This window comes from Plutella xylostella, chromosome 7, assembly GCF_932276165.1.
Source record: "Plutella xylostella chromosome 7, ilPluXylo3.1, whole genome shotgun sequence".
NCBI classification, from domain to species: Eukaryota; Metazoa; Arthropoda; class Insecta; order Lepidoptera; family Plutellidae; genus Plutella; species Plutella xylostella.
The window spans coordinates 4247221-4270818 of record NC_063987.1 but is presented as its reverse complement, the minus strand read 5'-3'; the positions used below and the strand labels follow the sequence as shown (position 1 = coordinate 4270818).

The following is a 23598-nucleotide window of genomic DNA, read 5'->3' as shown; positions in this document are numbered from 1 at the left end:
TACTAGACATGGCCCCTCCCAATGAGCGCCACAACAATCAGTCTCTGTCCTCCGCTTTCTTCATCAACCCACTAGGTAGATGGTGGTCATAGTAGTAAGGTACAACCATGTAAAATGAAGGCAACCTACCCAGGGATAAAAATCTCAAATATGTAAAGATTAAGCCCGGGAATGAATAATTTATACAATTACTTAAGTACCTAACCTTTTTTTATAATATGAACAGTTAAAATTTTTAAATTGTTTTTTTTTAACTGCGGCACTCTCCGTGAAATGCAACCTCAAACTGCAAGCGACACCGCTTGTTTCTATGAACGTCTATCCAACCAGTCGTGTTGCGAAGTGCAGAGATCATGTGTATTCGTTATTCTATGGTTCATAGTTCATACGTACGTAAATTACGACTTTTTCGGAAGACGATGAGTACATGCCATGCAAATTATCGCAACACTCGGAACTGTCTACTAATGATTTTTAAAACTAGGTATCACTAACTGCTGTCCCGAACCTACTGATAAAACTTCCCCAATGTAGGTATATCCAATCCATCCAAATATTTATGTATCCATAAAATAAAACGTAAGAACTTAGTAAATAAACGATTTAATAAACATTATTACAAAATAAACTGTATTTATAAAAAGTAGCACCAATAACACTTGCGGTGGGTTGGGTATTCAGAATAGCCCCAGACACACTGGAAATAAATATTAAAGCTAAGTATATTTTACTACTAAGTAATTAATATTACTACAACTAGAGCAATTACATTTATGGAGTGAATCTTAAGTTATCTTATCTTAATATGGAATATATCCTACAGTCATACATTCATACATATATGATATAGGTGCTTTATCATATTGGTGGAAACTTGTTAAACGTATTTTATATTTAGTCTTAATTAATATATTCTTGTTATATAGTTAAGTTTTCCTATAAAAATAAAATAAAATGATTATGCTCCCGACTACTGTAATCCGTGAAGGGGTAGCTAGCTTTTGGCTGTACACTTGCACTCAAGTGATAGGTTGTGAGCCGTATCGAAATCTAACTAATATTATAAATGCGAAAGTAACGATGTCTGTCTGTTACCCTTTCACGCAAAAACTACTACTACTAAACGGATTTGAAATGAAATGATGATAGGCACCATTATATGGAAGCTGGGACCAGCACCAATATAAATGAGTGATACGTCGTTGAAAAGGTATTTTTTAGCAGAATATGAATAACGGAAGCGCTAGTCTTGATTTACTGTCCAATTAGAATAATCGTACCTTGAAAGTTTTTATATTTTATTTATGTAATTTTAATGTTTTTGTTAGTTTTTCACATTCATTTTTATTTTTTATAACAAAATGATCATATTTCATATAATATTATATTTTTTTATTATCTCAGTAGGTAAATAAAACCAGTTGAAAGTAATTTTTCCAATTTCAATAATACGTGTTTACGTGTATTACGCCCTAACTGTCATCAGAAAAGAGAGTGCAATGCCATAGAAAAATACTTCCTTCCGACGAATATATTTCAAAACGGACAACTTATACGTATTTGTCGTCATAATACTTTTTTGCTCACTTGAAAAGAGCTATCCAACGATGTATGTCTCGTCTTTATTGGACATAGGTCCCAAAACGCCCATTGTCATTTGGTATACATAATTATGGTCTAGACTGTGAGAAAGAACAAAGGCTACTTTCTATCCCGGAATTTCCACGGGAAAACTTTTTAAGGCGAAGCGAAGCTCGCGGGAACAGCTATAATCTATATGAAATAATATGTAAGTATTACTTTTGAGTCTCGTGTAAAGCTTTACTTAAATCATATATTTTTTTAATAATAACAATTTCTTTGTTACTACGAGTACTATAACTTTTGACTTTCAAATAGGTACTTACAATAAAATTAATCTAGAATATTTTTATTACGTAGGTACATAGTATTGTGGTCGGCTTGGTAAGTTAAAAAGAAATGCCCTTTACAAGTACCCGTACCTACGTGTACATGTGTTTGTAATTTATATTATGTACTTAAATAACTTACATGGTTACATATTTAATACGTATTTGGAAGAACAGCACCTACTACTAGGTGTTATATTTTCTATAAACCATTACATACGACTATAACTAAACTATAAGGAGGCGTAGCATAGCGCGCACGACAATTTGTGTTAATATTTTATCCCGAACACACACTCATGGAGGTGCGATATGAGCGAATGAGGAAGCTGTGCCTGTATCTAGTTCTCTCATATCCATACAATGAGAGCAGGTGTTGTCTTGTCGTGCGCGATACGATATGTTTACAGGAAACTACATAATATTTTATACACTTAATTACTCGACTACGTACATATTCGGTTAATAAATTAAATTCACCAATCATGACGCACGTTTTGGTATTATATCTGGAGTGCTCGAGAATAGCACAGTCATCACCCAGAAGTGTAGACCGATCTGGAAAAAATAATCAAATATGAGCTTTCTAATAATACTCCCAAAGGTTCTCCATTCGAGGTAAATAAAGTCACGAACTAATCCTAACTAGGTAATATTATAAATGCGAAAGTAACTGTGTCTGTCTGTTACTCTTTCACGCCAAAACTACTGAACGGATTTGAATGAAATTTGGTATACATACGGTCTAGACACTGGGAAAGAACATAGGCTACTTTTTATCCCGGAATTCCCACGGGGAAACTTTTTAAGGAGAAGCGAAGCGCGCGGGAACAACTAGTAATATTATAAAGTTAGGGACATAGGGCCCGTAGAAAGGATTTCCACTGCTCCCGATCCTGCGCGGCCGCCCAGGTCGTCATGATTTATCCTAACTATCCTAACTAATATTATAAATGCGAAAGTCACTGTCTGACTCTCCCACTATACAATATATTTTACATATTAGGTTTTGTATTTATTTCAGACAACTGAAAAACTTTAATACCGCGATGTAGAATTTCATATTAATTGGCCTCGGTTCCATACAAGCTCTCTGTATTGCGCTTTTAGTGCCATCTGTTGGTTATATCCGGAACTGTCTGTCTGTCTGTCTGTCAGTTACTCTTTCACGCCAAAACTACTGAACGGATTTGAATGAAATTTGCTATACATATGGTCTAGACCCTGAGAAATAACATAGGCTAATTTTTATTGCGAAACGGATATTGTAAGGGGTTAAAAGGGGGGGTTAAAAGTTGTATGCGAATACTTAATTTTAAAAGATAAAAATCTGGCGTAGTGGTTAGTGACCCTGACTGCTATGCCGAAGGTCCCGGGTTCGATTCCCGGCCGGGGTAGATCTTTTTTTAAATAAACTTTATATTTAAGCACTTCATGAGCAATAATTAAACATTTTGTTCTAGCGTTTTTGAAACTTCGATCTGTGAGTGGATGAAATAGGGGTTCATATTTTGTATGAAGTTCGTTATTTTTGAAGATAAAAACATTATATTTTGTATTTAGGCACTACATAATCACAAAAAAATTATAATTAGCATTTTTAAAAAAACCCAGTGTGGGGCTGTAATACTCGTATAGGGGTTGAAAGTTTTATGGGTGTTGAGTTTTAGAAGTTTAATTTATATAGTAGCTATGTCCGCTCCTAGATGGCGTTGTCGGATCGGATATAGATCGCGGTATGGTTTGATTTTAGCTAATGTACTTATAGTTTGTATGTATTTGCAATAAGTTTTAAAGGTGCTCTAAAACAACCCAATAAACGATTGTACTTTTCAATACGAGGTTTCGTTCATTGTCATTTGGTTCTTATGCGTCATTTTTGAAGATAAAACCATGAAACTTATTACGTAGGTGTTTTAGGAAATAGGAAAAATGTGCAGAGATTTTCTATACGGAATTCCCATGACTGACACGCACAGGCTAAACGTAGCGTAGGCACTTGAAATTAGGAAGGGACGTAGCTTAGGTACCGTATTTTCCCACAAAAACCGGAGTTAGCGGTTGAAATTCGGCATTAACTTAGGCTGTTTTTAACAGCATGCGGATTTGATCACGCACGCGGGATTTCCCCGCACGCGTTCATACAAGTATTCATTGTAACGCGTGGAATACGCACACGAGATGCGGGAAAATGGCGTGCTATCCCACGTGCGTGATGAAATCTGCATGCTGTTAAAACAGCCGTAAAGCTTAGTTACAATAGGATATTGCAAGATACCTAGATGTTTTCAATCTAACATGTCTGCACACCTTAGTAAAATTATGGTTTTGTTTTGAAAAATGGGAGTTAAAGTTAAAAAAAAATAAGTAGTATGAAAAAAACCAAAACTGCATAAGTTAGATGCTTGAAATTAAACATTTATAAATTACTATTCTGCCATTGCTATACAAGTCTTTGCTCAATTAAGTCGTGAAAATCATTTTTAGTCAAGTATCTTCGTACTTATTTGTCAACTTTCATCCAATTTAATACCACCATGGCATGTTATTGGGTAGGTAGTTCGGGAGTCGTCCACGGCAAAATAATTTTAAGGCGAAGCGAAGCTCGCGGGCAACAGCTAGTAACTCCATAAAGATTAAAATTGAATATGTACGGTCAGCATCATGAGTAGCTGCACACTTTTGTACCTTGTCAATCTAACAAACCAATTTTTGAATGAATGAAGGCGGCTCGTGAGCAGTGGCGGCTGGTGCCTCAGATACCCGGTGGTGCACTTTATGGGTTTAGTAAATTTTGGAAGGAAAATAGATTAGGTACCTATTACAATTGAAAGTAAAAAAATTATAAGTATATTTTACCTTATGTATATGTATTTTAAATCCATTCTGCGTTCCTTTTTTGACGCGAAATTGCCTCTCCGCCGAAACGAAAACAACACACGGAAAGCAAAATAAAGCATTTAGTCTCTCACATCCACATAACCATTTCTTTTTATTGTACATTTCACTTTTGAAAATTCAGGTATAAGTTTATTTTTTTGTTTTGCACTCCTGTTTCAAGATGAGAAAAGGCCGAGGCGGCCCAGCAGATTTAATGTCCAGTCTATTTTGAAATGTCCTATTGCTTTTTATGAAGTCCATATTGTATTTTGCACTCATTTTCACTCACACACACACATATACACTCACGAAATATTTACTACTTTCTTAGTTAATAAGTAATTAGAGTAACAAATTAATTACGTATTCGCGCGCGAAAGGTGAAACTGCGACAATGACATGACAAGTGCATCGTTCGTAGGTCACGCCACCGGTCAAGGCCGCCTCCCGTGGCGTCATTCGTATGATTTCGGCAATTTCCGGTCGCGTGCGGCGCACGAATTTATCCTAGAACTGCATACAGTTTGTACTGAGCATCTTCCGTCTCACGCGCCGGGCGATTTCCATCCTGTTTCATACTATGTGTAGGAGCTCGCTCCGTGCGACAATCCGAGCGCACGAGGCCGTTTTTGTTCAAGCAAAAATAAGATCTAATTCTTTCGCAGTAGAAATCAAAATAGGCCAGCTCGATTTAATTTAACTCGTAACGTTCGAATGATTTATGTAATTTCTGTTTAGGGTAGGTATTACGATTGTTATATTGGTATTTTTGTGAAGTTTTCTTTAGACGTACCTACCTAGTCTAGTATGGTATAGGAAGAAGGAAGGTACATATTTAGAAGGTTTTTAAATGGTAGTGCGTTGCACGGGCGCACTTAAGGTGCAGCCGCCACTGCTCGTGAGTTTTAAAAGGTACAAAATTGTTAAGCTACTTATGAAACTGACTTTACACTAAACGTGACTTGACCAATTTACACATAAGCAGAAGACACTTTTAATACCACCTTGGACATGGGGGATGAGGCGCAAGTGGAATTTATGTGCGACACGATTGGTGCGTACTATGACGCTCGGCCGCTATTGGTCTATTGCGGCACAAACGCACCCAAATCTTCGCATATCATTCGTTAATTTGTGTAACGTGAAAGCCACCTTATCATTCTTCTCGCTCCCACTCAAATTACTATCGGAAAACGCGAACAGAAGTGCGAGCGAGAAGTCTGATACGATTGTTCGCATTTTTGCAATGGTCAATACTCACCATATAAGCTAAGATGAATACCCTGAATATCGGGTATCTCTTGATGGCCACTCCGAGCCGGACCGACAGTCGGCTGAGCGCGGACGACGGCGCGTAGCGAGCCCGGTTGTTTCTTAGTTTGGCTGAAAATTATACATAAGCGTGTTAAATATAAAATATAATACATACAATACACTTATGTACCAGGCATCGCCCTTATAAGGTAATTGATTACGCGATCTCTGAGTATTTGGAACTTTAACTTTGATACAAATACATGATAACTTTCAACACTCTCGATCAAAGTGAATGCAATGTTTTTTATACATGGATATTGGATAATAATCGGTCATTCATATTACACGCGTCATACTCAAAAGTCAGTTCAAAAGTAACAACTTACCATGGTCATCTAAATTCAAAACATGACTGCTGTTTATTTTGCTGCTCAACTCGGCCTTGTATTTGGACTGCAACAATACAATAACAATCTTACTCCTTATCTTGCTGATTTTACATTGGTCAAATGAAAGGTTTCTGGGTAATAATTCTGGTGCCAAAAGAGTTAATATCTAAGCAAATCTTGGAAATAAGCTAACATCTGAGGGTCTAGTACAGGTTTGATAGTTTGTGGAAAACTAAAGTTTACGTTTTCTCGCATATTAAGTGGCGCCTCCTGCGGAAACTATCATGAAACTTTTGACAGATAATGTATGCGGATGACAGGAGAAAACGTAAACTCTTTTCGTTGTCGTAAATTGCATAACCCGTACTCGGCTTACTGAACATAATACAATGTCTATAATACCTCAAGCTTATCCAACTGTATCCTCAGCATATTGTTCTCCCCCATCAGAGAATCGACCTTCGTCTGTCGCTGCACCAGCATGTCTGTGAGATACTCTATCTTGTGTCGGTCCATCTCTGTCGCACTCGCCGCGTAGTCCGCCACGTTCAGCGCTCCTGATGCCGTTGTGCCTTGAAGGAAAGAGAAAGAAAATTACGTAAATACTACGTATATAGCTAATCGATAATGGAATCCACAGGCAAGCGTAGCGTGGGACGACCTCCAGCCCGCTGGAGCGATGCTTCTATTGAGATGGACCCAATATCCAACCTCAATGAGATGCCATAGCAGTGTGAACATAAGGAATATCAGAAAAGCATAAACCCTTAGAATAACAATATACCTATATTGTTATTCTAAATCCGCCATAAGAATTACTATTCAAAAATATTCAACATTCTTACCTATTGACTGATTAGACTCCCGAAGGTTATTTATTTCGTTTTCCTTTTCCCTAAGGGCAGTTTTCAAGTTGGCGATCGTTGTATTGGCCTCAAGCTGCAACGCCTTTAGTTCCTGTGGAGTAATTGCTATTTAATTAAATGATGATGGGCACCAAAGTATGGAAGCTGGGACCATCACCAATAGAAATGAGTGATACGTCGTTGAAAAGGTATTTTTTGCCGAATATGAATAACGGAAGCGCTAGTCCTGATTTACTGTCCAATTAGAATAATCGTACCTTGAAAGTTTTTATATGTTATTTCTGTAATTTCAATGTTTTTTGTAATTTTTTCACATCATTTTGAATTAATCATCATTAATTATATTATTATTTTTATTTATTATCTCCGCAAATAAAACCACTTGAAAGTAATTTCTCCCATTTTAATAATACGTTTTTACGTGTATTACAACTCATCAGGAGAGAGAGTGCAATGCCATAGAAAAATACTTGCTACCGACGAATATATTTCAAAATGGACAACTCATACGGATTTGTCGTCATAATATTTTTTTGCTCACTTGAAAAGTGCTATCCAACGATGTATGACTCATCTTTATTGGACATAGGTCCCAAAACGCCCATTGTCATTTAAGGTACTTACTCGTTTCTTTATTGGCACGACCTACAGCGTCCCTGATGTACCGTAAAAGTATATTGATGGGTTTGTTAATAATATTTAATTCAACCATTAGTTATGTACATAGGTTTAGTTTGTATAATATATAGGTAGTTTAGTTTGTAATTGTAAATCATATAAATTATGTAAAAAAAGAAAAAAAAAAAAATTCAACCATAATCAGACATATGCGGCAATGTACAGCAAGCAAAAGATATGCTGATGTGAAAACAGCTGGACCAATTTGTATGAAATTCGGCTTAACTAACATACAAAGAAAGAATACATATAAACTAGGACTAATAATCAATAGGCAGCCTCATCGCTAAGAGCGATCTCTTACAGGCAACCTTGGACTACAGCAAGTTTCACAAACCTTCTTAAGAGCAGCTGCGTCGGCCTCGGCCCGGGTCCGCTGGGCTCGCTCCTCGCGCACGCACCCCCGCAGCCCCCCCGCCGCCCGCTCCGCCGCGCCCGCACGCGCCTCCAGTTCTGATATAACTGCTTTCAGGTCTGAGCAGTCTTTGCGCGCTGCGTCTAAGGCGTCTTGGAGGTCTTCGCGCTCTTGTCTGGTGGGGTGAAATCATTAAATTTATTATTTCTATGTGTAAAATTTAGTACTGAATAATTGAGATTCTAGATCAGTCAGTTATGATAACTAAGCGCTGCTAAGGGAATTAAAATACGTCCATGCTTCATTGAGGCTCCATATTCTACATAACCAGAGGAAGAGAAACAGAATCAAGATAAACATGTGAACTTAAAAAGTGTTTCTTTAAATTAGTTTTTACTATGTGCACCACCTTATAATACTAATAGCAAAACAATATGATCTTTAAAGACTGCAGATATGTTGTAGCTCATGCTTTATATACTGTGATTGAGGAAAAAAATGCACTAACCTCAAAGTATCAATCTGATCCATCAAGATCTTTGTATCCTCAGTCAAATTGCCTCCTTCCTGCAACATCTTAATCTCATTGTCTTTGGCTGTGAGCATATTTTTCACTCGGACCTTATAAGTTTCCCAGTCCTTTTCTAATCTATGGCATTCTGCTGTAGATTTTTCTAGATTTATTTGCAGATCCTGGATAGTCGATTGCGCGTGGCGCAAATCCTTTTCTAACTTTAGATAAGCTGTGGCGTCCTCAGCTTCTTTGATTTCTAGACTGTGTATCCTGAAAATTATGTATAATTGAAGTAATATTTTGTCAATTTCATTTCAGATTATACATTGAAGACTAATTCAGAAATTGTTCACATGTGTCAGCTCTAGGTTGTTTTTGTGCTAATGCATCCAAAAATGTGTATTTGTTTTAAAGTCATTAACATACCTTTCTTCCAAATCCATCTTAGCATCTCTGAGCATCTCAACTTCATCTTTCAACTTTTGTTTCATTTCATCACGCCTCAATGCTTCAGCACTGTCCAACTCTTTATGTTTCCTCTCTAGCTGAGCAAGGTGTGTGGATAGAGACTCCTTCTCTTCTAGAAGGGTCTTGTTGATGGCTTTGTAGTTTTCCAGATTGTCATTGGCTTTCAGCAAGTCTGTGGGGTTTGTTTTAGATTGCATAAGTTTTAAGTCAATGAATTATGATTGTCCACACATAAAATTAAATAAATTCTTTTTTTATTTAGTCATTTCATTGTTTGAACACAGCCTTTGTATCACCTCTTAATTAAACCATCAAAACTTTATATTAGTTGTGGATCAACTACTACTTTGATGACCTTATTACACACAAGCTTGAGTAGCAAATGATTGTACATGTACAAGGGTGTAAAATATGCAAAATCCACTAAATGTCTGGGAGACATCTACTAATCCACACATCCTTACACCTGCAAATTGTTTGGACCATTTAAGAATATCATGATGAATTCCAGATAAATTTATGATACTGTAGGTTGATATATTTTAAAAATCTCTGAGAGTATAATATACATACCTGTTTCAGTCTGTCTGATCCTCTCCAAAAATTCAGCCACCTCTCGGTTGGCCACTTTTAGTTCGTTCTTCAACATGGCATTCTCCACTTCTAAATTCTGCATCCTGTATGTCACACTCTCACTCATCTGCTTGTAATCTTCAGGAATGCTGTGTCCTGAAAACAATCAAATTAATGATAATTATTATATTAGGTGTATGGAACAAATACAAAATGGCTCTTAAAATCTGCAAGCTGTGGAGGGGGACATTCTTTAGCCTATTACACTGACATTATATAATTATGTATGTAGCCAGTAGTGGATGGATGAGGAAAGCCAAAGGCAATGTGTTATATTGGAAAAAGAAATGAACATTAAAATGAATGCAAAATGATTGGCTAATAATTATTCATCAGAATGACATTATCGTAATAAAACATCCAACAGAGAATTACTATTTAAAGTAGGACTTACTTCTACAGTTTATATTCACCAGGGTCTCAGTCTCGTCACTTCCTCCAGCTTCCTCAACTACTATTTTAGCACTTCTTCCATTATAAGAGTTTAATTTACTTCCAGGAGCAAGGTTAGGTTTCTTAGGCTGCCTCACATTGTCACTGTATTTGTTAGGTCTGGTCAGGTTTTTTGGAGAAGTACTCCTATTTATCTGACTATAGAAACTCTTGATATCTTTTAGTTCGTCAAATGTTTTGCTTTTTGGTGGGGACTTGCTTCTTATAGGTCTTCTGGTTTGGAGGCCTAGGTCGTTTCTTTCCGGAGTTTTCCCCCGTTTAGCTGCATGGTGGCTGCGTAGTGCAGCTCCTGTCTGCTCGTCTATGTTGTTGAGAAGGGTCTCAGCTTTGCCGGCGAGATCGGCGAACCAAGCCATCGTGAACTGACGATTACAAGGTATTAGAAGCACAAATATAAACGCTTTAAGTTGGAACGGATTAACTACACGTAATACAGTGAATTCATTATAAAATTAATGTTACAAATATTTTTGTTTTGTCCGAAATTTTGTTTTGATTTTCAAGATTTTTGACACGACGATGAACTTTCACTTTGACAGTTAACGTCAGCAACACATCTGTGAGCTGTCAAATATTACCAACAGACCACAGATCATTATTAGAAGGATGACTCAGAATAATAACAACCTTGCAATGTGAGCAGCCAGCCATTGACAAAGGAATAAAGAGAGGACCTGGCCTAAAAATCGGTACTTAAAAATATATCGTCGTCTCTTTTTAACTCATTGGTGTTATCCTACGTAAAAAAGGACAACAGTAGTTTTGTCTTTGCCTAAAATTACAACATTGCGACCGGTCGCCATGTTGATTGACATCCAAACACAAGGTACTTCAGCTGTCAAACAATTTGTTTACATTTTTCAAGAAAAAAGCCGCCATTTTAATTGACACCAAAGTTTAGGTAGGCGCATTTTTTTCGTGCATATGCCATGTCCTCTCTTTATTCCTTTGTCAATGCAGCCAGCAGACGCTCCCTACCTTCTTCTCTAGGTCATCTCATGGTAGAAAGTAGTAGGCAGACACGTTTGTTTAATTACTTCTATGGTAGGCATGGTCCTGTTTATAATAGAGAAGTCCCATGGTCCTGTGCAAGGAACATAAGCACTGCTCAGTGTGAGCCTCTTTCATCCAGCCATTACTTTTACTGGCTCGGGTGGTCCCTTCTTGTTAAGCTGCGTACACACCGGGCCAACGAACGGCCAACGAAGGATATTTATCGTTCGCTAGCGTTGGCCTCCGCATGCTCGTTGGTGTTCGTTAATACGTCCAAATACAATTAGTGCTCGAACGAACGTTCGTTGGCACTTGATTCCGGATCTTTTCTCTTTCATTCGCAATTTAATCATGGACGACGACAACATCATTATAATTGAAAACATATCGTCGTTACTCCATTCTTTGTTTTTCTGCATGATCTAAATGGCGGGAAATATCCAAGTAATTATCAAATTGGACGTCTACACGCTACGCTCTCTTGCTTCAACTGAGCGTTCGTTCGTTGGCCTTCGGCGACCGTCCAAACAGGATTTGTTCAAATAGCTCGATTTCTTTGATGTTGCCGCCACGCTTCGGATCGCCGGCACACGCCAACGAGCGATCGTTGGCATTCGCTAATCCGTCCAGATTGCACCAACGAAGGCCAACGAAACCCGTTCGTTGGCCTTCGTTGGGCCGGTGTGTACGCAGCTTCAGATAATTACTTATAATAATATATGTTCCTTGGGCTACCCAGTGTCCACTGGCCATTGTAGTTCAGAGGATTAGGCTGGATGAAGGATGATTCCATACTTACTAGGAAATAGAGAAGTAATATTCTGTGGTACATGTCAATGTCAGACAATGTCAGATACCTGTCATTTGTCATTCTTGATTGTCAAAAATCATGTTTTCTTTCCGATCGCGATGTTTTTAATGTTTTAAAAAGGAAAATCGATTATAATTTGAGTTTTCGTATAAAATTGAGTGTGAATCACTGTAATTAACTTGTATAGATGGTTTAAATATTGTTCAAAATGGATTTTGAAAGTCCCGATGTTGAAAAGGATTTCCCTGGCTTGTACGCATCGGAAAGTGGACGTAAAAGCAATGAGAGCGACTGTACGTATTCATTATTAATTCTTCTTGATGTTGTAGAAATGCTAGCATTTCTAAAAAAATAAAATTATTGCTGTAACTTCATTAGAAAAATACAAAATAATATTAAGTACAAACATGTCAAAATGACGGTGTTCCCTGCTGCCTGCCTATTTACCTTATAGGTATTACTCTCTCTTGTTAACAGTCAGTGATGGGGGTGATCATGAGAAGCCGAGCAAGAAGGGTCTGCTAGGCCGATCCAAAGACAAGAAAGAGAAGAAAGATAGAGGGTATGCCGCTCTAGAGGGAGATAGCTCGCCTGAAGAAGACACTGATACAAAGTATGTTATAGGTACTTAATTTTATTGTAGGAAATATGTACTTATCACATAATTAGCCCCTTCACATCCACACATCCTTGGAATTGCCATTGTTAAAAGGAAATAATGGTCTTCCAACTCTAGGGTTTTCCATAATTTAATTTCTAATAATGGCTAATGGTCTGGAGTATGTTTGGATTCATTGTATAAAGTAGTATCCCTTTGCCTACTTCTTCATCAGGATATTGTAGAAAAATTACAAGCCAAGTTCTGCTAGCCAAGAGATACTTGCTCCATAATCTCATTAAATTTACAAATGGTGTAGTTAGAATAAATGTTACTATTTCATTGTTTATAATATTAAATCCAGATATTTGCTTCATGATATAATTTACCTTTCATGTTTATAATAATTATGATGTTATGTGGGTTATTTACCTGTATACCTACAACAGCAATGAATCAAAATAATAAAATGTAACCAAAATTTTAGACACAAGTTGTTTATAAATGTAATTGACTTAGACATAATACAGTTTTAATAATATTTAGGCAAGATCAAAGAAAAGAATCAACATCATTAAAAATCAAAATATTAATGAAAAACCTGATTAATTCTGTGCAGGAGTCCTTCCAAGTCAAAGAAGACAAAATCATTCAAGTTTCCAACCAAGAGTAAGGAAAAAAGAGAGAAATCTCGAGACAAGGAGAAAGTTTTAGAAGATGCTGTGAAACAGAAGGAGTTGAGTGAGAAGGAGAAGAAGAAGGAAAAGGAACGGGAGAAAGAAAGAGAGAGAGAGAAGAAAGAGAAAGAAAAGAGGGATAAGTTGAGAGAAAAAGATAAGGTTGGTACAAACTCCATTCAATATTTTTGCTTTTTCATGCTTTAACATGTTTTGGTTAACATTTGTTCTACACAAACCTAAGGCTAAGTAAGTAGAGCTAAAGACACTTTTTATATTTATTATATAGGATAGGACTTATTATATGAAAAAAAATGCATTTTTCTGTTTAGAAATCCACTTAAGTGACCTTTTACACTGTGCATCTTGATCATAAAATTTATCACATGAGCATAAAATTGTGAAATCTAATAATTACAACTACTTACCACTAAGAATTTTCTTAACAATTTGATGTTAATTTTGCACATTCATTTAAAAAAAATCTTCAATGATCACACCACCCCCACCACATAATCTTTGTGTAGGAAAATTTTTCAGTCCTTATGTGTATCACTATGACACCTTCCCTTTGTTTGCCTTACTAAACATTATATTACCCAAAAGCATGTATGCACTTTTTGTCATTGTAAATTTCCAATTTTGCATGCACTTTTCGTAATTATGAATTTTCAATTTGGGGATATTAGAAGACAATGTTGCTATCATTACTGCACTGCTACTGATAGAAAAAAACATCACTCAATGACCTCTTCATGAGTATTAATTTTGTACTTTGTCTAATTAGTTTAGGTCACATGCAGTTGCCCTATCGACCTATGTCGCTATACTTATTAAGTATACTTGCTCTGTATTCTGTGAATGTTATTAATGTCGATAAACTCGTTTAATGCGCGTTCCAAATATCACAGCGACGAAGTTATGGTGAATCGCGATATAGTGACGTTTATCTACGTCGATAACAAACACGTATAGCGGCATCCGTTTGTGGTTTATTTAATAGGTGTTAAAGAACACTCATAGAGGATGTCGACTCGACTATGAGTTATTATGAATGATATAATTTCCCTATAATACTGATACGCTTGGCGAATGACCATAATGTATCCGACATTGGATTGTTACGGAGAGCCTGTGTGTAATGTGCATTGCATTACCATACGAGGCATTTCGCTTGATTTCGTACGTAAAATGGGCATTATGCCTCGATCTGTTCAACGTTTTCCGCTACGAAACGTTTTCTGAAGGCTTATTTGCATAAAATACCCATATTATTTTAATATATCATATCAGTAAAATATAATACATTCGTTCAGATACAATACGCAAATATCTACTACACGCTCGTGGCAATAAAAAAAACACTCAAGTTTTAATTTGTAACATCCCAAACAATTAACTTAACACTTCATTATCAAGTAAACAACCGCAAAAGAGTATTATCCGTCGTCATTACTATTCTCCGTTCACGCAATCTGCATCACCTGGGCCTATACTTTATAAAATGCAATCAAATATCGTCGCTACTTCTTCGTCGTAAGAGTCATACTCTCCTATGCCTAGGGGACTACTAAAGTGGATCGTAATGCCGCGATTTCGCTTAGCTGTGGGTAGGTAAGGCCTTGATGGACTTACAACATGGGTTAGTGTGCCCGCGCTTCTACACCATGCATCATCTTCGCAGTGTATTTTCGAAGGTGCCTTACCGTTTTGGATAAATTAAATTATCGATTTTATTACGACCTCATTGCGCGTAGTTCGTCTTTTGTTTTCATCAGGAGTGCAAGGTTGTGTGTGTGTCATTTTTGTTCGCATTTTGTGGTCGTTCGTTTGTTTGTTTATTTACTCTCAATAATTTAGGTAGGTTCAAATTGTGTCGTAAAAATTCAAGGTTTTAAATGACCAATCATTGACTCCACGCTCCAGTGCTAATCGTTTAGTGTCGATTGGTGTAGTTTATCCACATAATCTTTCAGTAATTCAATTTGTGTAAATATAGTGTTAATAAGTGTAAAGTGTGTTAGACAGATTTTGTGTGAATGATTTTTACATCCCACGAAAGCATTAGGAACTTTACGTTAGGTCTATCGCAGAAGGCTAGCTATATTTTTCCATTTTTAATACTTATATGCTTTTTACAGGAAAAGGAAGAGAAAGCGAAGTTCAAGCTAGAATCAAAGGAAAAACTAAAGGATGACAAAAAAGACAAGACAAAAGATAAGGACAAAGAAAAGGTAGGTACTTACTTACTTACTGAATCATACTAAATAAAGTATAATTTCAGCATTGCATGTACTTTTGTGTTGTATTACTCTTTTTCAAGTGTTGACACATAATGTTAGTTTTTAATACAAAATACCTACATCTTAGAGGTACTTCATACGAAATAATGTACACTATTTGCAGTTGCCAACGACTAGTAATAGCCGTATCAAATCACTTTAAAAGGCATTTTTATCAAATAATTAAACTTTAAGATTATCCATGGTCCAAGTTAACATATATTTGTATTCGCAGGTTAAAGAAAAAGACAAAGAAAAGGTGAAAGAAAAGGACAAGGAAAAAGTGAAAGAGAAGGATAAAGATAAGAAAGAAAAGAAGCTGACGAAAGTTCCCTCCACAGTCACTTCCGGAATACCTTTCGAAGAAATATTCACTTTGGGAGGTATGTAAATATAAATATCTTAACTACATTTTCTTCACTTTTAAATACTTAATTGAGAAAGTAGAGCTACGATATTTTTTTCTGCTTTGTGGCTCTTGATTCTGGTGATCTTGCCCTTTTGAGGTCGAGTTTATTATTAGTTAACATGACCATAACCCCAAATTAAATAGTATAGCGAATTAGCGCGTTTATATCATTTCTCTATTTTTCGTTGGTAACTTCTGTAAATTTTTATTCAACATCCAATTCCTGTGAACCTACTTTGTCTGAAACCAGAATACCTAATAATAAGTACTATCTTTTATGATCAACAACTGTCTGAGCGTGTTTCGACTATCGGATGACCTATTCACTCTATTGTTTGACGCTACTGTGCCTAGAATTTCACGACAACGCGATGTCACGATTGTGTTGTAAGAAAAAAATACCACCACTTCAGCAATTCAAACTTCTGTTGACAAACTATAGTTTGAAACTATAAGTATGTTTAGGTAGAAGATGTAGTATCAAATCAAAAAAAATGGCTGATTAAATGATTTGGTGTTGTAATAAGTTGCCAAGTTAAGCAAAGTAAAATCACTATGAATCTAAAGTTGAAATTTAAAATTTTACTTATTTTCATCAGCACACGTAATCAAACAAAGATTAGGCAACGTTAGTCACAGTTTATGCAAACAGCGCGTTGAGATGTGATGTTGATGTGATAACACTTCAGTACAAAGTAGCAACCAGTCAGACGAATTATATTTTTAAATATTTACTGCATAATCAGTGATCTGCCATGAACTGTGGAACAATGAATCCTTTTGTTGACGGCTTCTGTATAGATGGTAAGATTTAGGGTGCCTTTGGACAAGTTATGTGCTATGCAGCTATGCTACGATGGTGTTAAAGGAATCCGTTACCAGTGATGTGGACCAATGAATATGATTGGTGGATATCAAACGCATCGATATCAACGTAGCATAGCACATCTCTGGTATAAAAGCGCCCTTATCCGTACCTACACATAATTAGCATTATATATTTTACAATCAATAGATGACTCTAGGATGTATTTCTATATGAATTTTAGCTAACTTATTTCTTACGTACGGTTTTAAAAGAAAAGCTAGTCAGAAGTGTGTTTGTTATTCTTTCACACGAAAATTAAATGAATTTATAGATTAACCTTTTTCAAATCTTTAACATAATGAATACATAATCAAGTTGTATATGGGCAATGCATGATAAAATCTAGATATTACTTCAAAAAAGTTATAATTTATGATAACCACTAAATATTTCGTAATGACCCCCTGCATTTGCATTTAGCGTTGTAATGCAATGATGCTCATTATAAATGGTGCGTTGTTGTGAATACAAATTACGACCTACAGAATAATGTAGGTTTGATTAATGAAACATGTTGTAGCTATATACATTGCACAGTATACTATACATCATAGTGTGTGCTATTACCACAGCATTATTTATATATATATATATATATATATATATATTTATATACTAAACTATCAACACTTATGTTTATTTTAATATTTTGGCCAGCTCTTTACTTCATTAATTAATCAATCCTTGAACACTAGACAATCGGTCAGGGCAACACGGGTTTCGTTATCGACGTCGATAAACTTGTTTAATGCCCTTTCCTCCAATCACAGCGGTGTATTTATGGCGAATCACGATGTAGTGACGTTTATCTACGTCGATAACGAACCCGTGTAGCACCAACAACGTAACCTTTATAACCATGCGTTAAAATCTACAATACTTCATTTTCAGTGGCCCTGCCCATATTCGGAGTGCCGCTGCACCAGTCGGTGGAGAGGTCCCGATGCCACGACGACGCTGCCCTGCCGTTGCTCGTGAGGGACAGCATCGACTATCTACAGGTAAGATGGTGTCCTAGCAATCGTCCTCGGGGCTAAAAGCACTAGTTTTGCGACCTTTACACTTGTTATTCCAAGCCTGGTCCTTATTATTTAGGGTGGGCTTTGAGGTTTTAACGTTACGCCATTTTACACTATAATCTGTCACACCATATCATATTGTTTTTGACGATGTCCGGCTCGTCTTTCTTGGTATTCCTCTCTTAATCCTTCTTTCTAACTCATATTTTACCACTCTCATAACCAAGATAGCCCATGATCTGCATCTTCCCAACCATAGAGGTTACTTATGTACATACTTCCTCTTATCGTTTCTAATTCTACCTTTTCTTGTCACACCACATACCCATCTCAACATTCTCACCTAAGTCACCCGCATCTCTATCCTCCACTCTGTTCTACGTAATCACAGAATCCTCCGGTCGCCACACAACCAGACTAAAGTCTGTTTTTTAATCTCAGATACTTAATTGACACATTCTAAATGGTTCATCAACAGTCGATTGTCCCGCGATTTCGTTCTATTGGCGGGACAATCGGCTATTGATGAACCGTTCAGAATCTGTCAATTTAGTATTTGAGATTAAAAACAGATTTTAACCCCCCCTTCTATTCCCACAGGCGTACGGCCTGAAGTCCACTCAGATCTACCGTGCGGAAGCGGACAAGGTGAAGCTGCAGCAGCTGCGCAAGTTGTACGACGACCGCTGCGCGCCCTTCCCGTACCACTGGGACGTGCCCGTCGCCTGCGCGCTCATCAAGACTTATATTAGGTAAGAGAGTAAAATACGTACATTAAAAAATAAACAAGATGGCGGCTAAAATTCGCCCCGAATGGTAAGGGAACGTTAAGCGCGCGCAAATGCTGTAATAGACAACTTACTAGCTGACCGATTTTGACAGGTAGTTACTTTAAATGTTTCAAGATAGTATGAAAGCAACTAAAAGTCATCGGTAGATAGAGTTATCGAATCTGGCAGTAAAGAAATAAAAAAATACGGATAAATTAGGCACGAATGGTAAGAGAACGTAACGCGTGCCTTAATACTGTAATAGACTACTTAATATCCGACCAATAGGTAAGAGAGGAAGTAACAGGACAGCAAAAAAACTGAGTGTTTATTTCAAATCAAACATTTTATTGCCATCAAGAGTGTACATTTCACCCCGGTGGAGAAATTATAAAAAAAAGCTAAACTAGGTATAGGTATAGTAGGTTTGTCACGTCACGCATCTTCAGTCAATAGTTGTCCACTTCTGGCTTACAAGTCTGGAATAATCATAGGTACTAAGTAGTCTAGGTAAGCCACGTATGTTAGATAAGTTGCAGCAGCTGCGCAAGTTGTACGACGACCGCTGCGCCCTTCCCGTACCACTGGGACGTGCCCGTCGCCTGCGCGCTCATCAAGACCTATATTAGGTAAGAAGCAAAACACATACCTACTTAAAAATCAATGTTGTAATAGACCAATAGCCACTGAGCGCACGCAAAACAAACCAAGTGTCGCATCAACTGTGGCACCGCCTACCGTCTAGGTAAGATATGAAATAACAAAGCCAGCAAAAATAAAAAACTGGAAGATTTAGCTCTCGAAGCATCGTCCGTAGTGTTGGATATGGGCCACCTCCATAAATCCCTAATTTCCATGAATTTCTCGCTCGTTTGACATAGCAAAAGAAAACAGTAAGAGTCGCTAGGATTTATTTCACTACGTAGGTCAATTTTCGCTATTGACTCAATGAATTAAAATTCAAACCAACTGGTACACTTATCTACTGCCAATACTAATAACCTTATTTAACCCCCAACTTCTCCAATCCCCAGCGAGCTACCAGAATCCATCCTCACCCAAGAGCTACACGGGCAGTTCGAGCAAACCACAGCTATAGCGGAGACGCAGCGCCTCGCCGCCATGGCGGGGCTGACGGGCAAGCTGCCTCATTGCAACCTGGCGCTGCTGGGCTGGCTGATGGTGCACTTTAATTGTGTGGCTAGGGAGCATCAGGTGAGAATAAGAATATACTTCGTGGTTAACTATAGTAAAAAGGGTATAATTTTGCAAAGAAAATGCTTTTCGGATGCATTTATAAATGTAGTTTTTCGGTGGACAAGTATTTTTGATTTGATAAAATTCGTTGGTTTAAGATCAACTGATAAATAACATTCGAACAAGATAGATTGTCACAGCAATAAAGACGTCACGACAAAAACACTTACTTTCCAAGTGAGCCTGTGAATTAGTTCGGTTAGAATATTAGTGATGGTTAGCCGCCAGGCGGGGCTGACGGGCAAGCTGCCGCATTGCAACCTGGCGCTGCTGGGTTGGCTGATGGTGCACTTCAATTGTGTGGCTAGGGAGCATCAGGTGAGCATCTAGTAGGAATCAAGTTCAGTAAAAAATGAGATAAAATTGATCCTACGAAAATGACTTTCTGAATGCATGTCGACGCTTGAAAGGCAAATATTACGAAGCAACGTTTTTATTTTCCAACGTCGATACATTTCCCGGTGTAAAAGTATGTTTGACTAAAAATAATTATTTCATAATCGGTCATAATGTCATAATGTTTTTTTTAATGAAAATAAAAACACTTATGTAGCCAGCGAAATAGTAGGCCTCTAATTGTATTCAGTAATTACAGTATCCGGTACATATGCATTGTTTTGATGACTATTCCATAAGCACTGCAGTAGAAGTCGATAAACTTACTTACATGCTATTCTACGTTAATTTCAGGTGAACCACGCGACAATAGCCCAGATCTGCACCTACATGGCGCCGGCGCTCAACATGTCTCAGAACCTGCTCACGTATCTCATCACTAAGGCAGACAAACTGTTCCCCAATGTCGAGCTTACCAAGTGAGTATAATGTACTTCAACTTGCAAAGGTCAGCCGCCGCGATAGGGGTTCAATATCGACGTAGATAAACGTGATTCGCCATAAATACGGCGCTGTGATTGGTGAAACACACTTTAAAAGAGTTTATCGACGGCGATAACGTACGCGTGTAGCGGTCGCAGGTGGTAATCTAGCTGATAGGCTGCCTCCTTATTTATTATATCGAATTTAAATCTATTTGGCATAGTATTAAGTCCACCCTTTGTACTTTTATTTGTAATATTTGTACAATAAAGAGTTAAATAAATAAAAATATAAAAATATTAGATATAAAGAAATATACAGTATCATAACTTTCATAATTAGACCATGGACCCCTCACTACAAAAGCAGTTATATTTCGCTAAAACACATCACATTCAAGATCGCTACTGGAAAGCTTGTCTATATCATAGCTTACATAAACTAACTTCATAATAACAACCTCCATCCACAGATACGTCCCGCCGCTACTAACCCTCCCGGCAGAGTTCCCGGACTCGGCTAGTGCAATAGCACTGGAGCTGCGCAAGCAGGAGTCTCTGCTGAGTCAGATCCACGCGGAGATGCACGCCGGGTTCATCACGCCCGCGCGCGACCAGCGCCTGTGGGAGGCGCAGACCATACTCACGCAACTCAAGGTACATCCAGGCGCATCTAAGGGCAACTACACACAAAGTGCTGCTGCCTGCCTTGCCGCTGGGCACGCTTCAGTGAGCCTTCTGTGATATGTCCAGTGGGATGGCCGGCAGCACTGTGTAAAAGCCTTTAGGATAGGTCTTGTTGAATAACAACTGATGACCGTCATTATAACAGGCGACGTGCAGTGGTCAATAGTTTTGTATAGGCGCTTGGGTCTTATTAAACTTCAGTTTACCCTTATTAAATTGCCTATTCTATTACAGAGAAAGCTACGGGCCGTGCAGAAATCAGCGGAGCCGAACGCTCTGTCGACCCCGCAAATGTCAATCGAAGAGAAAACACCAGAAGCCATCCCCAGCCGCAAGAGTTCACAGACCACCGACCCGCAGATCTCATCACCACCTACCGACACCACCGACGGCGCCAAGGCAGCCTTACCGCCCGTCCCCGATGTCTTCCAACCAGAACACACAACGATCACCGACTCGGCAATTGTGCAAGAGACGTTCACCGCAGAATTCGAAGATAACTTTGATTTCGCGGCCAAAGATCTGACGATAACCCCCCCTGAACCAACAATACCGGAGACTACCCCAGAACCAGTGAAAGAAAAACCGAAACTAACAGAAATTGAAATGAAGAAGTTGCGACTGGAATTGGAAAACGCGGAATACTTGCAACTGAAATCGCTGCTGCAAGCGAAGATCAACTCGGAACAGTTCGAAATTGTCAAACTTAGGAGCCAAGTTGCTTTGAAGAATAAGCAAGAGGGCAACGTGCCGAGTGTGAAAGAGACGAAAGATTACACTCCAGAGGAACAAGAGTTGAGACAGAGATTGATTCGCGAGAACGCCGCGTTAGAACAGAAGAGACTGAGTCTGATTAACCAAATATTCCAAGAACGAGTTGCGTGTACGCAGCTGAAAATAGAGATAGCTATGAAGGAGTTGTTGTAGATTTTGTATAAGTCGTAAAATTTAAATTTACTTTACAAAAAAAAAAGCTGTACATAAAATTATGTTGCTCGTAAAAATAAATTAAAAATATCTTCCGTTACGAAACATTTCCTAAGAAGTACCTTCAACGCAAAATATTACTATGTATTTTAATATAGGTACATAATCATGTAGAAATTGTAGATACTAAGTAATTGTCTCTCTGTGAAGTATAGATTACTTCATAAAATTAACTCAAAGCGAAAATTAAAATTTAGTTTTAGATAAGTATGTGTACTTGTTGATGTTTTTAGCTGAGATGAGATTTTTTATTGTGTTTATTTGAAGAGAATGACTAACTTGTGAAGGAAAACGATTTTCCTTAAACATTTTGTGATTCATTTGCGTGATTTGCAACCTTATTCCTTATCCCATAACCTATAAGTATAGTTTAGACGACATTTATTGACAAAATATTATTTATATAGCCTATAAAAGTTTCTAATTAAGTTGCATAGTGTAAAAACGAAGTGTATTCTGAATTAAATAAATGTTATACACAATATACCTAATCTATTTTCATCATTTACAAGTTATTTCTAGAAGACCGTCACAATCTTTCAGTATAGCATGATAATCGGTTTGCTTGTTAGCAGGAGTGGTTTATCAGCTATTATCAGTAAATGTTTTGATAACTGATTTCTTACAATTATATCTACTGTTGTTCTAGTACTGTGCCAAATAAATGATTTAGGTACTCATATAGGAGAACAACATGCTATATCATACCGTCTTGAAAATATTTAGTTATACCTAATTATAACAAATAACCGACCTGACAGACGAAAAATACTTCTGAAAAGGTTCCTACACATATATAAAATATTAATAAGGTATATCCATCACCTATAACTCTTATTGCATTATTAAAAAAACGCCCGAATGTACGGTGGCCTGCGCCTAAAAGTATACAGGCGGAGTTTTTAAAATAGCGATCTCAAGCTCACATGCTGCTCAAGCACATCCACATAAACACCACTGCTACACACATCACACACAACACGTCTCCGGATTTATAACAGAAGTAGCTGGTCCCTTCA

At 37.5% G+C, this 23598-nt stretch overlaps 2 protein-coding genes across 5 annotated transcripts; one reads left to right on the top strand and one right to left on the bottom strand.

Moving 5' to 3' along the window:
- Positions 1-586: 586 nt before the first annotated feature.
- On the bottom strand, positions 587-10922 carry LOC105383395 (golgin subfamily A member 5). Of its 3 annotated transcripts, none has more exons than XM_048622193.1 (11): positions 10345-10922; positions 9891-10046; positions 9276-9489; positions 8844-9119; positions 8318-8510; positions 7282-7393; positions 6839-7008; positions 6434-6500; positions 6052-6173; positions 2365-2468; positions 587-697 (listed from the first exon to the last, which is right to left on the bottom strand). In XM_048622193.1, exons 1-10 carry the CDS (start codon positions 10757-10759, stop codon positions 2394-2396), a joined length of 1800 nt encoding a protein of 599 aa, XP_048478150.1. In that variant the 5' UTR covers positions 10760-10922; the 3' UTR covers positions 587-697; positions 2365-2393. The 3 variants fall into 3 exon arrangements, with proteins under 3 accessions (XP_048478150.1, XP_048478151.1, XP_048478149.1); XM_048622194.1 differs by having other exon boundaries at positions 2391-2468; XM_048622192.1 differs by having other exon boundaries at positions 2405-2468.
- A 1335-nt stretch (positions 10923-12257) lies between these two features.
- LOC105397283 (ralA-binding protein 1) lies at positions 12258-23065 on the top strand. 2 transcript variants are annotated; one of them, XM_048622168.1, is made up of 11 exons: positions 12258-12500; positions 12685-12820; positions 13425-13644; positions 15624-15716; positions 16000-16147; positions 17933-18042; positions 18661-18812; positions 19865-20045; positions 20778-20902; positions 21379-21562; positions 21827-23065. In XM_048622168.1, exons 1-11 carry the CDS (start codon positions 12416-12418, stop codon positions 22517-22519), a joined length of 2127 nt encoding a protein of 708 aa, XP_048478125.1. In that variant the 5' UTR covers positions 12258-12415; the 3' UTR covers positions 22520-23065. The 2 variants fall into 2 exon arrangements, with proteins under 2 accessions (XP_048478125.1, XP_048478126.1); XM_048622169.1 differs by lacking the exons at positions 12258-12500; positions 12685-12820; positions 13425-13644 and adding an exon at positions 14859-15179.
- Positions 23066-23598: the final 533 nt, after the last annotated feature.